At 36.8% G+C, this 14,319-nt stretch overlaps 1 protein-coding gene across 10 annotated transcripts in view; it reads right to left on the bottom strand.

Moving 5' to 3' along the window:
- Positions 1-14,319, bottom strand: part of FAM135A (family with sequence similarity 135 member A) — a 144,442-nt gene that overhangs the window by 57,067 nt on the left and 73,056 nt on the right. For all 10 annotated transcript variants that reach the window (XM_033217565.1, XM_033217570.1, XM_033217567.1 and 7 more), the window contains one exon: positions 7,688-7,843. In XM_033217565.1, coding sequence (XP_033073456.1) covers positions 7,688-7,843 — 156 coding nt within the window. The remainder of the gene's footprint in view (positions 1-7,687; positions 7,844-14,319) is intronic.

The following is a 14,319-nucleotide window of genomic DNA, read 5'->3' as shown; positions in this document are numbered from 1 at the left end:
GGTGCTGTCAACAAACGTTTTGATTTCCTAGCTATTAGACCATTGGCAGCATACTTAGTGTTCCACAGTATTTTTTTAATGATTAATTCCAGTGAATACAGCAAATGGCATGTTCTCTAATTCAATTGGAAAAAAATCCAAAACTGTATTTTATACCACCAAGTTGACACTGAAAACTATGTTTGAGATTGTATTTCTCTTTGCTTGTAAAACATAAACAGTATAGCAAACCAGTATCATAATAAATGGTATTCTAATGTTATAAGTTTGTACTACTATTTTGTTTGAAGTCTTAACTTACACTTCATTTTGAATATTTTGCAAATTCATGGGAAAGAGATGAAATGTAGAAATATTAGGTCTGCATCTACTGCTTGGGTTCCCATCCAGTCACAACCATGTACAAGTCATGCAACTTTGGCTAAGTTATTTCACCTTTCTATAACCTCATTATTTCTTTTATAAAATGGGAATGACAAAGTATTTACTTCATGAGATTGTACTGATGATTAAATGAGTTAACATTCATAAAGCAATTAGTGCCTTACACAGATAATAATTGCTATACACATGTTTATTAAGTGAAAATATAAATAAATTACTATGGTCCATCTATAAACATTCTGTGGGAAAAACAAACAAACAAAACTTTTCATTTCCAAGAGCACAATATAGTCTATCCATCTATGAAGGTCTCCTTTCAATTTTTAGATGAGTTCTTGGGCTTACAGGCAGTGGTCCTGGAAGAATCACCATAATTTCAATAAAGTATTAGTAACAAACCTGTTGCTATGAACTCAAAAACATAAACAGGCAACTACAAGGTGGGAGAGAAGTTAGACAAAGAAAAAAGAGGCTAACCTCATAGAAGCAGAGTTCCATTTTATAGTTCAAGGAAAGACATAATTTTTTTTAAACAGAGACAGGATCTTACTATGTTGCTCAGGCTGGTTGTAAACTCCCAGCCTCAAGTGATCCTCCAACTTCCACCTTCGAAAGTGCTGGGATTACAAGTGTGAGCCACTATGCCCAGCCAGGAAAGACATGTTAATGTGATGAATTTAAATGAGCAGTATTACAGAATACTAAGTAACTGAATAGCAGAGTCACCATATCAACTTGGATTTTTTTGCTCTAGGTTAGAACCATCAATAATGGTGCATGCATTTTAAGTAAAGCCATATGTTTCCAAAAGGCCCTGCTTCCACATAAGAATAAGCTTGAAATTTGTTTTCTTCTTGTGCAAGGAATTCTTTTCTGTATCCAGGATATATTAATACCTCACATACAAAAATATGTAAAATACAGTTAAACCCTTTGATGCTTTAGTACGTTATATGATAGGGTTGCACCAGATATATTGAAATATCATTTACTATTTACCTGAAATCCAAATTTAACTGGGCATTCTGCATTTCATCTGGCAACCCTATGTATTTGGCTGCAGGATCTTTATAAACATTTGGCATAATAGAACTAAAGATTTATACAAGCTGACGGTTAACATGTCTCTGAAAGAATGTGAAATCAACTGTTACTTTGACTCCACTAACCCTAACAAAAGCTTGTTTAGGTCAGCAATGTTAGCACAAAGCACAAAATCTGGCTCTCCTGATCTGCAAACTGAGTATATTATTTCCCTAATATTGGACTTATAATTCCAGACACAAGCTACAATCAATATTAAATATGGCATCTCTGATGTTATAATGGGAAGCATTATAACACAACAACAGGTATCTTTGGAAGCACTAGCAATAAAGATCAGTAAAATTATTGAGGAAATAAACTGCAATGAAAGCAAGTTCTCTATAAGACATACTGTTGAGAGACAATTCTTCATGCATCTCTTGCATTTCTGAAAGGTTTGTGAGCAGAAACCCTGACTGTCTTTGTTACAGATGATCTTTTCAAGGATGTTCATATTAGGGAAAAGCCTGGGAAAACAGAGTTATGTCTCCCTTTGGAGCAAAGAACAGGTTACAGCATCGGTGGATAAACCTTGCTATCTATTATAAAATATTTTGGATCCCTAAGCACAGTTTTTCTCCTGTATTGCAATCCACTAGCGTGAGCCTGGCCTTTTTTATGTTGGGCTGTGGAAATCTGGGCTCAAGGAAAGAGAACAAATGATAATATTACCATTAATAAGGTCCTTTGTCTCATGTTTTCTGCTGCTATACATGAATCAATCTATGATAGGCTAACTTGTTGGCATATAATTAGGAGGGCAAAATCTCAAGATTCTTTAGAGTTCTTGACACATAAAATTCAGGATGATTTCAGATTTTTTTTTGCTTTTTATATAAGTTGTCCCACTTGATCATTCCGTTGTAGTTCGAAATGACAAAAACATTATTCACTTATCATAAATATATTTTATCTTTTTAATTAGTATGGGGCACCTGTAACTATTCACACACAATAGTCTCTATGATGTAGCGTGAATGTGTACGGCATATGACTACAGAAGCTCAGCAAGTTTGGATGCCTTGATTCGCCAAAAATTTGAAAACCTGAACTCGCTGGATCTGAATATTAAATAATATGGTTGAACCGGTATAAAACTAATTTATTAAATTGTTCTTTTCAAGTATGGATTTACATTTCCTCTTTTTAGTCCAACTCTTTGCTTCATCATTTGCTTTCACACCAATAAGGAGAGATTTCATATCAAGGTTTATTTCTGCGACTTAGTTCAATTGTGCTGCTTGTTAATTCGTTATCAGGCAGCCTATATACTTTATTGTAGCTAAGTCTGTCCCTGTACAAACATTGAATGACCTTTAGGCTACTTCAGTTCCTGTAGGCTTAGCACTGTATTCTCAGAAGAACAAGATACTTTATTAGCAAAGTTCCTCCTGAAATGCATAAATGGGAGTGAGATAACACAATATGCTACCATGGCCACAGTTTTTGTGATACACGGCAGGGAAGGGCAAGGCTTATTCCGGCTTGAGTAACATTAGGACATTCTCTTATTTTGTCTTTATTATCCTTCCATGATTCATTTAGGAATTAAAATAGGCCCTATCCCGGTATCTGGAATGGGGTGAGAAAAGGGAAGCTCTGGGTAAAATTCCAAAGTTTATCTTTGGTATTCTAGTTTTCCACAAACCTGATTTTCGTCTTGGTCCCCTTTCTTTGTCCTTTCTTCTCAAAGTTGTGTTCACCAGCTGCTCTTTTAAGTTTACCTTCTTGTTCCTATTCCACCCAGAACAGCTTCTTTCCCATTGAATATCAAGCTATAAAGTTGCATCTAATCCTTGCAACCATTCTCTTCCCAGAACTTCCATTCAGGTGACACAAACAGAACAATTTAATGGAACTATAACATTTTTCTCTAGTAACACATAGTTTAAAAAAAAATGCCCTGTCTGCTTGTGGGAACTAAATAAAAACATAAAAATTAAAAAAAAAAGAAAAGAAAAGAAAAGAAAAAACAAAAAAAAAAAAAAGAAAAAAAATACCCTGAAGATTACCTTTCCCATGTAAAACTATTTCTTGCTACTGGCCTATACTTCTACTGGTCACTAAAAATAACCTTCAAACAGACTTTTATTTTGTGGAAGAGGTATCAACTCTCCTCTTAGTTTTATAATGTAGGGGTTGGCAAACTACAGCCTGAGAACCAAATCTGGCCCAACACCTGTTTTTGTAAATAAAACTTTATTGAAACACAGCCACTTTCACCTATTCATATACCATCCATGGTGGCTTTCATGTTACAACAGAGTTGAGTAGTTAAGGCAAAAATGTGTGGCTCCCAAAGCCCAAAATGTTTACCATTTGGTCCTTAACAGAAAAAGCTGATTCTTGTTCTACAGCATAGAAAATTGGGTTGCTGGTTGTGTATTCTGACATACTTTTCAAGAAAACTTTGCCTGAGGTATTGGTATGCATTCACTTCACCTCTCTATGAGGTGGACTGGCTTTCAAGTCTTGTCAGAGTCCCAAATTTCCAAAAAAAGAATGTCAGTGAGATCTTTTAATGCTTATCAACGTCACTTTAATTTACCCTGAAAACTGGCTACCTTTCTGATACTATTACCATAATTCATTGTTATTCAAAATCTTGGTAATGAGAAATGATGTTCATGAAAATTGCCGAAAAAAATACATTCCATTCATTATGTTATTCATTCTAAATAAATTGCTACATTAAGATGATGCCAGGCCATTAGTAAGTTGAATACAGTGATTACGCTATTTCATCCATTGTAGAATCCTTTTTTTTTTTTTTTTTTGAGACGGAGTCTCGCTCTGTCGCCCAGGCTGGAGTGCAGTGGGCGGATCTCAGCTCACTGCAAGCTCCGCCTCCCGGGTTTACGCCATTCTCTCGCCTCAGTCTCCCGAGTAGCTGGGACTACAAGCGCCCGCCATCTCTCCCAGCTAATTTTTTGTATTTTTTTTAGTAGAGACGGGGTTTCACCGTGTTAGCCAGGATGGTCTCGATCTCCTGACCTCGTGATCCGCCCGTCTCGGCCTCCCAAAGTGCTGGGATTACAGGCTTGAGCCACCGCGCCCGGCCAGAATCCTTTTTATTTAGCCCTTTAGAGAAGGTGATTGATCTTTAATAAAGAACTTCTTAGAAAAAGTCCTATAAAATAACAGTATTTGATATATGGATCCTATTTGCTACAATATAGCAAAAATAATGAAACAAAACAAAACACACAGGGAGAAAATTACCACCACCAAAAATTGCTTTTCTGAAAAGACAAATAAAATAACAAAGGTCTGGTAAGACAATTCAAGAAAAAAAGAGTGAAGGCACAAACAACTAGAAACTAGAATAAAATCAGGAATGAAACTAGAAAACATTAGATATTGTAGATATTAAAAAGATAATTGAAGGATACTATGAACTACTTGATGTCTATAAATTAAAAAACTTAGAATGGGTAAACTCCTCAAAAAATGTAATTTACCAAAACTGATTGAAAAAAACTGTAGTATCCTCCAATACTGTGTCATCTTAATCTAATCACTGGGAAATATAATACAAACCCAACCTGAAGAATAGTTCACAAACTTACTGGCCAATACTCTTCAAAAAAGTCAAGGTCATGCAGATAAGGAATTAGTCCAGATTAAATGAGTAAAGGAACATGAAAACTGAATTCAATGTGACCCTGAATTTGATCTTGGAAAAATTTGTTATGCAAAACATTAGTAAGATGATTGGTAAAACTTAAATATGGGCCATACATTAAATATCAGTATTGTATCAATATAAAATTTTCTAAAGTAGATCAGTGTACTGGTTAACTAAGAGAATGTCCTTATTCTTAGGATATATATGCTGAAGTACTTAATCATAAAAGAATACTATGTCTATAAATATCATATTGTTCAGGAAAAACAATGTAAGTATATATGTATGCATATTTACATGTGTATCCACCTACAAAAAAGAGGCAAGGATAAAGCAAATGTGCCAAAATGCTGATTTGTGATTCTGATGAAAATTATATAGAAGTACTCTGCATTATCTTTTTTTTTTTTTTTTCGAGATGGAGTTTCACTCTTGTTGCCCAGGCTGGAGTACAGTGGTGTGATCTCAGCTCACTGCAACCTCCACCTCCACCACCTGCCTCAGCCTTCCAAGTAGCTGGGACTACAGGCACTCGCCGCCATACCTGGATACTTTTTGTATTTTTAGTAGAGATGGGGTTTCACCATGTTGGTCAGGCTGGTCTTGAACTCCTGACCTCAGGTGATCCACCTGCTTTGGTGTCCGAAAGTGCCGGGATTACAGGTGTGAGCCACCACTCCCAGTCAACTTTTTAAAGTCTTCTGTAAGTTTCTGATTATACTTTAGAAGCTTTACAGTTTCGCCTTTCACATTTAAATCTTCAATCCACTTGGAACTGAATTTTATTTAATATTTACCACATGGATACCCAATTGTCTCAAACATCATTTATTGAAAAATCTCACTGATCCACATATGTTATATCCAAAAATGGCTATGTCCATGTCTGGCCTTTCTCTTAGTTTCCTTCTATTCTAAAATTAAGACCTCCAGTTCATTAAAAAACAATATAAAGTCAATGAAAACAATAAACCATGAATGAGAGAGGTTCTATTAGTAAAAACACATAACAAAGGATACACAAATGTATTAGAAATAAAGAAGAAAAAAGTAATCTTATTAGAAATGGGCAAAAGATTAGAATAGGCACTTCATATGGGGCAAACCTGCATAACCAATAATCACACAAAGCAGTACTCAACCACATGGGTAATCAGAGAAATGCAAATTAGGCCTCAATAATATACCATTTCACATCCATCAGTTTGGCAAAGTTTAAAAAGCTTGCCAGTATCAAGAGTTGGAGAGTATGTGGAGTAAAAAACTGTGCTGGTGGGAGTAAAAATTGGTACAACTCTGAAAACTGTCACATTAGCTAGTAAAATTGAAGTTATGCATACCCTATGACTCAGCAATTTCCCTCACAGGTAAGTATTTCAGATAAACTGGTATGCCAGGACATATATACAAGAATGTTCATAGCAGTTTGGTTTGTAATAGCTACTGCAAGTTAGAAGTAATCCAAGTATCTATCAACAGTAGAACGGATAAACAAATGTGGGTATATTCAAATGGAGATATATTACAGCAATGATAATGAACAATCTACAGGTACTGTCAAAAAAGATGGATTAATCTTCTAATGTCTTGAGTGAAAAAGCAAGATACAGAAGAACATTACTGTACAATTTCATCTATATAGAATTCAGTAACAGGTGGAAACAACCTCTACTATTTCACATGCATACATAGGTGATAAAACTAAAAGAGAAGTAAGGAACTCGTCACCACAAAAGACAGGATAGTGATTACTTCTAAGTATTAGGAAAGGTATAGTAAGTGGAAAAGACACAGAGAAAACATCTGTAGTATTGAGAGTATTCTACTTCTCGATCTGGATAATAACTGAAAGCGTGTATGCTTTTAATTATTTGATAAAATGTGCGTGTTTCATGCATTTTCTGACTTTGAGTATATGTTATGTTTTATAATTAAGAAAATTTTTTTTAAAACAGAAAAGAAATTAATGATGTTTGGAGGAACTCCTAGCATGTAAGGTAAAATCAGGGTGCATGCAGAGTATATAAGGAAAAAAGATGGAAAGATAGTTATTTAACATGTAAAATCTCTTTAGATGCTATACAATAAAACTGCATAGAAATTCCTGCATAATGTCCATACTAGGTCTACAGCAAACATATATGTGTAATGTGTGGACTGCCCCCTCCACCCTGCCAAGTTTATAATACACATTCTTTTATTAGGTCAGTGATAGAAGAAGGGAAGGAAAAGGAGAAGAGGAAGACTAAGTTTGAGATAGCTCTCTAGTTCCTGATTCCTGTCCCTAATGAGGCTTGGCTATTAATTCCTATTCTTAGGTTCCAGGGGCTATTCTGTATCATATATTTTCCGATTTTACTTACTTTTAGGTGGTTTTTCTTAGCAGCAGGGATTGTGATTGAAACAGGTCATATGCTTAACTGTATTGTTCCATTTCATTATTAATTTTGGAAGTCAAACAATAACATTATGATAAATGTCTTCTGATTTATCAATATATAGGTAAAAATCAGGTTTGTGTTCATAAAAATTTTCTAAAGGTAAATAATACTCATTAAAATGCTCTAAAATCACTTCTCTTTAACTTACCCTCAAAGTATGGTGCTCTTGTGCTAATAATATTCTTAGTTCTTCGTGTAGTGTTATAACTTCCAGAAACTGTCCCCATAAAGCCATCAAAAGTGAGCAAAGTTGTGCAAGATTCATATTGATAAGTTCTGCGAGTTCATCAGGATTCTCTATTTTCTGAAATGAAAAGAAAAAAAATTTCACTGTTTCCCGAGATTTAATGTAACATACTTAAATATGTTATTGAGAATATTAATACAAAGGCAAATTTGTGATTTAAAAAAAGAAATGTGCATTTGTATGTGCATGGACATGTGTGTAGAGAGAGAAAGATCAACTGACAATGGTTTTTCAATTACCTGATAGTTACTGAAGCCATTTTCAACAACTTAACCAATATTTCAATACCTAAGATGTCTTGTTAACTGAAATAATGTCAATTGAAAACTAAAATGACAAATTAGGATGCTATAGAGAATGATCAGCTTCTAACATCAAAATACTGGGAATTTTAAACACAGTATTCAAATAATGATGAGAGTTATAATTTTTTGAAAGATAATATATTCTTAAGATTTTTCTTCAACCAGCTAAGAAAAATACTTAAAATATCTATGACTCCTTAGAAAAAATTGAGATACTTTCTGAAGTAGTCCTTTTCTCTCACTCCTATGTTCTTAGGTTCTACTTCACTTGTGAGTAATCCTTTCACAGAGTTGTCAAACACTTATTTTTTTTTCATTTTTAACAATTCACTCACTTGCTATTTACTGAACACATTTTAAATGCTAATGGCCTAGATTCTAGAGATACAAAGATTAATATGAGAAGTTCACGGTCTAGTGAGGAGAGAAAAGCAGGTAAACAAACTATTATAAAATACTGTTATTAGGACATGATCGGAAGATGGCCGAACAGGAATAGCTCCGGTCTGCAGCTCCCAGTGACACCAATGCAGGAGGTGGGTGATTTCTGCATTTCCAACTGAGGTACCCAGTTCATCTCATTAGGACTGGTTAGGCAGTGAGTCCAACCCACAGAGGGTGTGTAGAGGTAGGATGGGGCGTTGCTTCACCTGGGAAGTACCAGAAGCCAGGGAACCTCCCTCCCCCAGCCAAGGAAAGCCATGAGGGCTGTGCTATCCAGCCAGATCACTATGCTTTTCTCACAGTTTTTGCAATCTGCAGATCAGGAGGTTCCCTCATATGCCTACACCACCAGGACCCTGGGTTACAAGCACAAAAGTGGGCAGTTGTTTGGGCAGACACTGAGCTAGCTGAAGGAGTTTTTTTCATACCCCAGTGGTGCCTGGAACCCCAGCAAGACAGAACCGTTCACTCCCCTGCAAAGGAGGCTGAAGCCAGGGAGCCAGGTGGTCTTGCTCAGTGGGTCCCACTCCCACCGAGCCCGGCAAGCTAGGAATCAATGGCTTGAAATTCTCGCTGCCAGCAGAGCAGTCCGAAGTCGACTGGGGAAGATCAAGTTTGGTAAGGGAGGGGCATCTGCCATTACTGAGGCTTTAGTAGGTGGTTTTCCACTGACAGTGCTAAGGAGGCTGGAAGGTTTCGACTGGGTAGAACTCATCACAGTGCGGCAAAGCAGCTGCGGCCAGAATGCTTCTCTAGATTCCTCCTCACTGAGCAGGGCATCATTGAAGAAAGGGTAACAGCCCCAGTCAGGGGCTTACAGATAAACTCCCATCTCCCTGGGAGAGAGCCCCTGGGAGAAGGGACAGCTGTGGGTGCAGCTTCAGCGGATTTAATCGTTCCTGCCTGCTAGCTCTGAAGAGAGCAGCTGATCCTGACAAGAGGGATTCTCCAAGCACAGTACACCAGCTCTGAAAGTGACAGGGAGAATGGAACCAAGATGGAAAACACACTTCAGGATATTATCCAGGAGAACTTCCCTAACCTAGCATGACAGGCCAATATTCAAACTCAGGAAATACAGAGAACACCACTAAGATTCTCCTCAGGAAAAGCAACCCCAAGAACACATAATCTTCAGATTCTCCAAGGTTGAAATCAAGGAAAAAATGCTAAGGGCAGTCAGAGAGAAAGATCAAGTTACCTACAAAGGGAAGCCCATCAGAATAATACCAGAGCTCTCTGCAGAAACCCTACAAGCCAGAAGAGAGTGGGGGCCAATAGTCAACATTATCAAAAGAAAAGCATTTTTAATCCAGAATTTCATATCCAACCAAAAAGCTTCATAAGTGAAGGAAAAATAAAATCCTTTACAGACAAGGAAATGCTGAGGGATTTTGTTATCAGGCCTGCCTTACAAGAGCTCCTAAAGGAAGCAATAAATATGTAAAGGAAAACCAGTACCAGCCACTGTAAAAACACACGAAAATATAAAGACCAATGACACTATGAAGAAACTGTATTGACTAATGGGCAAAATAACCAGCTAGTATCATGATGACAAGATCAAATTAATAGATAACAATATTAACCTTACATGTAAATAGACTAAATGCTCCAATTAAAAATACAGACTGGCAAATTGGATAAAGAGTCAAGACCCATCGGTGGGCTGTATTCAGGAGACCCATCTCATGTGCAAAGACACATATAGGCTCAAAATAAAGGGATGGAGGAATATTCACCAAGCAAGTGGAAAGCAAAAAGAAAAAAAAAAAAAAAAAGAAAAAAAAAGCAGGGGACAAAATCCTAGTCTCTGATAAAACAGATTGTAAACCAACAAAGATGAAAAAAAAGATAAAGAAGGGCATAAAGGTAAAGGGATCAATTCAACAAGAGCTAATATCCAAAATATATATGCATCCAATACAGGAGAACCCAGATTCATAAAGCAAATTATTAGAAACCTACAAAGAGACTTAGACTCCCACACAATAATAGTAGGAATCTTTAACATCCCACTGTCATTATTAGACAGATCAACAAGGCAGGCAATTAACAAGGACATTCAGGACTTGAACTCAGCTCTGGACCAGGTGGACCTAGTAGACATCTACAGAATTCTTCACCCCAAATGAATAGAATATACATTCTTCTCAGTGCCACACAGCACTAAAATCGATTACATAATTGGAAGTAAAATACCCCTCAGCAACTGCAAAAGAATGGAAATCATAATAAACAGTCTCTCAGACCACAGTGCAACCAAATTATAACTCAGGATTAAGAAACTCACTCAAAGCTGCAGAATTATGTGGAAACTGAACAACCTGCTCCTGAATGACTACTGGGTAAACAACGAAATTAAGGTAGAAATAAAGAAGTTCTTTGAAACCAATGACAACAAAGAGACAATGTACCAGAATCTCTGGGACACAGCTAAAGCAGTGTTAACAGCGAAATTGACAGCACTAAATGCCCACATCAGAAAGTTGAAAAGATCTAAAATCGACATCATAACATCACAATTAAAAGAATTATAGAAGAGCAAACAAATTCAAAAGCTAGCAGAAGACAAGAAATAACTAAAATCAGAGCAGAACTGAAGGAGACAGAGACATGAAAAACCTTAAAAAAAATCAATGAATCCGGGAACTGGTGTTTTTGAAAAGATTAACAAAATGGGTAGACCACTAGCCAGACTAATAAAGAAGAAAGGAGAGAAGAAACAAACAGACACAAAAAATGATAAAGGGGATATCACTACTGACCCCACAGAAATACAAAGTAACATCAGAGAATACTACAAACACCTCTACACAAACAAACTAGAAAATTTGGAAGAAATGGATAAATTCCTGGACACATACACCCTCCCAAGAGTAAACCAGGAAGATGCTGAATCCCCGAATACGCCAATAACAAGGTCTGAAATTGAGGCAGTAATTAATAGCCTACCAACTAAAAAAACTCCAGGACCAGACGGATTCACAGCCAAATTCTACCACAGGTACAAAGAGGGGCTAGTACTGAATTCCTTCTGAAACTATTCCAAACAATGGAAAAGTAGGGACTCCTGCCTAACTCATTTTATGAGACCAGGATCATCCTGATACCAAAACCTGGCACAGACACAACAAAAAAAAGAAAATTTCAGGCCAATATCTCTGATGAACATCAATGAGAAAATCCTCAATAAAATACTGGCAAACCTAATCCAGCAGCACATCAAAAAGATTATCCACCACGATCAAGTCGGCTTCATCCCTGGGATGCAAGGCTGGTTCAACATATGCAAATCAATAAATGTAATCCATAAACCACATGATTATCTCAATAGATGCAGAAAAGGCCTTTGCTAAAATTTAACATCCCTTCATGTTAAAAACTCTCAATAAAGTAGGTACTGATGGAACATATCTCAAAATAATAAGAGCTATTTATGACAAACCTACAGCCAATATCATACTGAATGGGCAAAAGGGGGAAGCATTCCCTGTGAAAACCAGCACAAGACAAGAATGCCCTCTCTCACACCTCCTATTCAACATAGTACTGTAAGTTCTGGCCAGGGCAATCAGGCAAGAGAAAGAAATAAAAGGTATTCAAATAGGAAGAGAGGAAGTCACATTGTCTCTGTTTGCAGATGACATAATTGTCTATTTAGAAAACCCCATCGTCGCAGCCCAAAATCTCCTTAAGCTGATAAGCAGCTTCAGCAAAGTTTCAGGATACAAAATCAATGTGCAAATATCACAAGCATTCCTATACACCAATAATAGACAGCCAGCCAAGTCATGAGTGAATTCCCATTCACAATTGCTACAAAGAGAATAAAAAACCTAGGAATGCAACTTATAGGGGATGTGAAGGACCTTTTCAAGGAGAACTACAAACCACTGCTCAAGGAAATAAGAGGACACAAACAAATGGAAAAACATTCCATGCTCATGGATAGGAGGAATCAATATTCTGTCTATACTGCCCAAAGTAATTTATAGATTCAATGCTATTCCCATCAAGCCACCATTGACTTTCTTCACAGAATTAGAAAAAACTACTTTAAATTTCATATGGAACCAAAAAAGAGCCCGTATAGCCAAGATAATCCTAAGCAAAAAGAACAAAGCTGGAGGCATAACACCACCAGACTTCAAACTATACTACAAGTCTACAGTAACCAAAACAGTATGTTACTGGTAACAAAACAGATACATAGACCAATGGAACAGAACAGAGGCCTCAGAAATATCACCACACATCTACAACCATCTGATCTTTGATAAACCTGACCAAAAACAAACAAACAAAAAAACCAATGGGGAAAGGATTCCCTATTTAATATATGGTGTTGGGAAAATTGGCTAGCCATACGCAGAAAACTGAGACTGGACCCCTTCCTTACACCTTGTACAAAATTAACTCAAGATGGATTAAAGACTTAAATGTAAGACCTAAAACCATAAAAACCCTACAAGAAAACCTAGGCGATGCCATTCGGGACATAGGCATGATGGGCAAAGACTTCATGACTAAAATACCAAAAGCAATGGCAACAAAAGCCAAAATTGACAAATGGCATCTAATTAAACTAAAGAGCTTCTGCACGGCAAAAGAAACTCTCATCAGAGTGAACAGACAACCTACAGAATGGGAGAAAATTTTTGCAATCTATCCATCTGACAAAGGGCTCATATACAGAATCTACAAGGAACTTAAGCAAATTTACAAGAAAAAAACAACCCCACTGAAAAGTGGACGAAGGCTATGAACAGACACTTCTCAAAAGAAGACATTTATGCAGCCAACAAACATACAAAAAAAAAGCTTATCATCACTGGTCATTAGAGAAATGCAAATCAAAACCACAATGAGATACCATCTCACACCAGTTAGAAAGGCGGTCATTAAAAAGTCAGGAAACAACAAATGCTGGAGAGGATGTGGAGAAATAGAAAGGCTTTTAAACTACTGGTGGGAGTGTAAATTAGTTCAACCATGTGGAAGACAGTGTAGCGATTCCTCAAGGATCTAGAACCAGAAATATCACTTGACCCCACAATTCCATTACTGGGTATATACCCAAACGATTATAAATCATGCTACTGTAAAGATACATGCACACGTATGTTTACTGCAGCACTATTCACAATAGTGAAGACCTGTAACCAACCCAAATGCCCATCAATGATAGAGTGGGTAAAGAAAATGTGGCACACATATACCATAGAATACTATGCGGCCATAAAAAAGGATGAGTTCATGTCCTTTGCAGGAACATGGATAAAGCTGGAAACCATCATTCTCAGCAAACTGACACAGGAACAGAAAACCAAACACTGCATGTTCTCACTCATAAGTGGGAGTTGAACAATGAGAACACATGGACACAGGGCGGGGAACATCACACACCAGGGCCTGTCAGAGAGTGAGGGGCTAGGGGAGAGATAGCATTAGGAAAAATACCTAATGTAGATGACGGGTTGATGGGTGCAGCAAACCACCATGGCACGTGTATACCTATGTAACGAACCTGCACTTTCTGCACACGTATCCCAGAACTTAAAGTATAATTAAAACAAAATAAAATAAAAACAAATTTCTGTGTGTGTGTATGTGTGTGTATATCCCCAAAGGCTGCTTATCACATATGATACTGCTACTCTCAGTTTATTTTTATTTCTTTTTAAAGTCTGCAGTTCAGCAGGCTTTTCTTCCCCCACTCATATCACACTTTCATTTATCTTACCTAACTCAGAGAAGACACTAAACAAAAATTAAACAAAA

The sequence above is a fragment of the Trachypithecus francoisi genome, unplaced genomic scaffold (assembly GCF_009764315.1).
Source record: "Trachypithecus francoisi isolate TF-2019V2 unplaced genomic scaffold, Tfra_2.0 Lachesis_group10, whole genome shotgun sequence".
Lineage (NCBI taxonomy): Eukaryota > Metazoa > Chordata > Mammalia > Primates > Cercopithecidae > Trachypithecus > Trachypithecus francoisi.
This window is presented reverse-complemented; position numbering and strand designations above follow the sequence as displayed.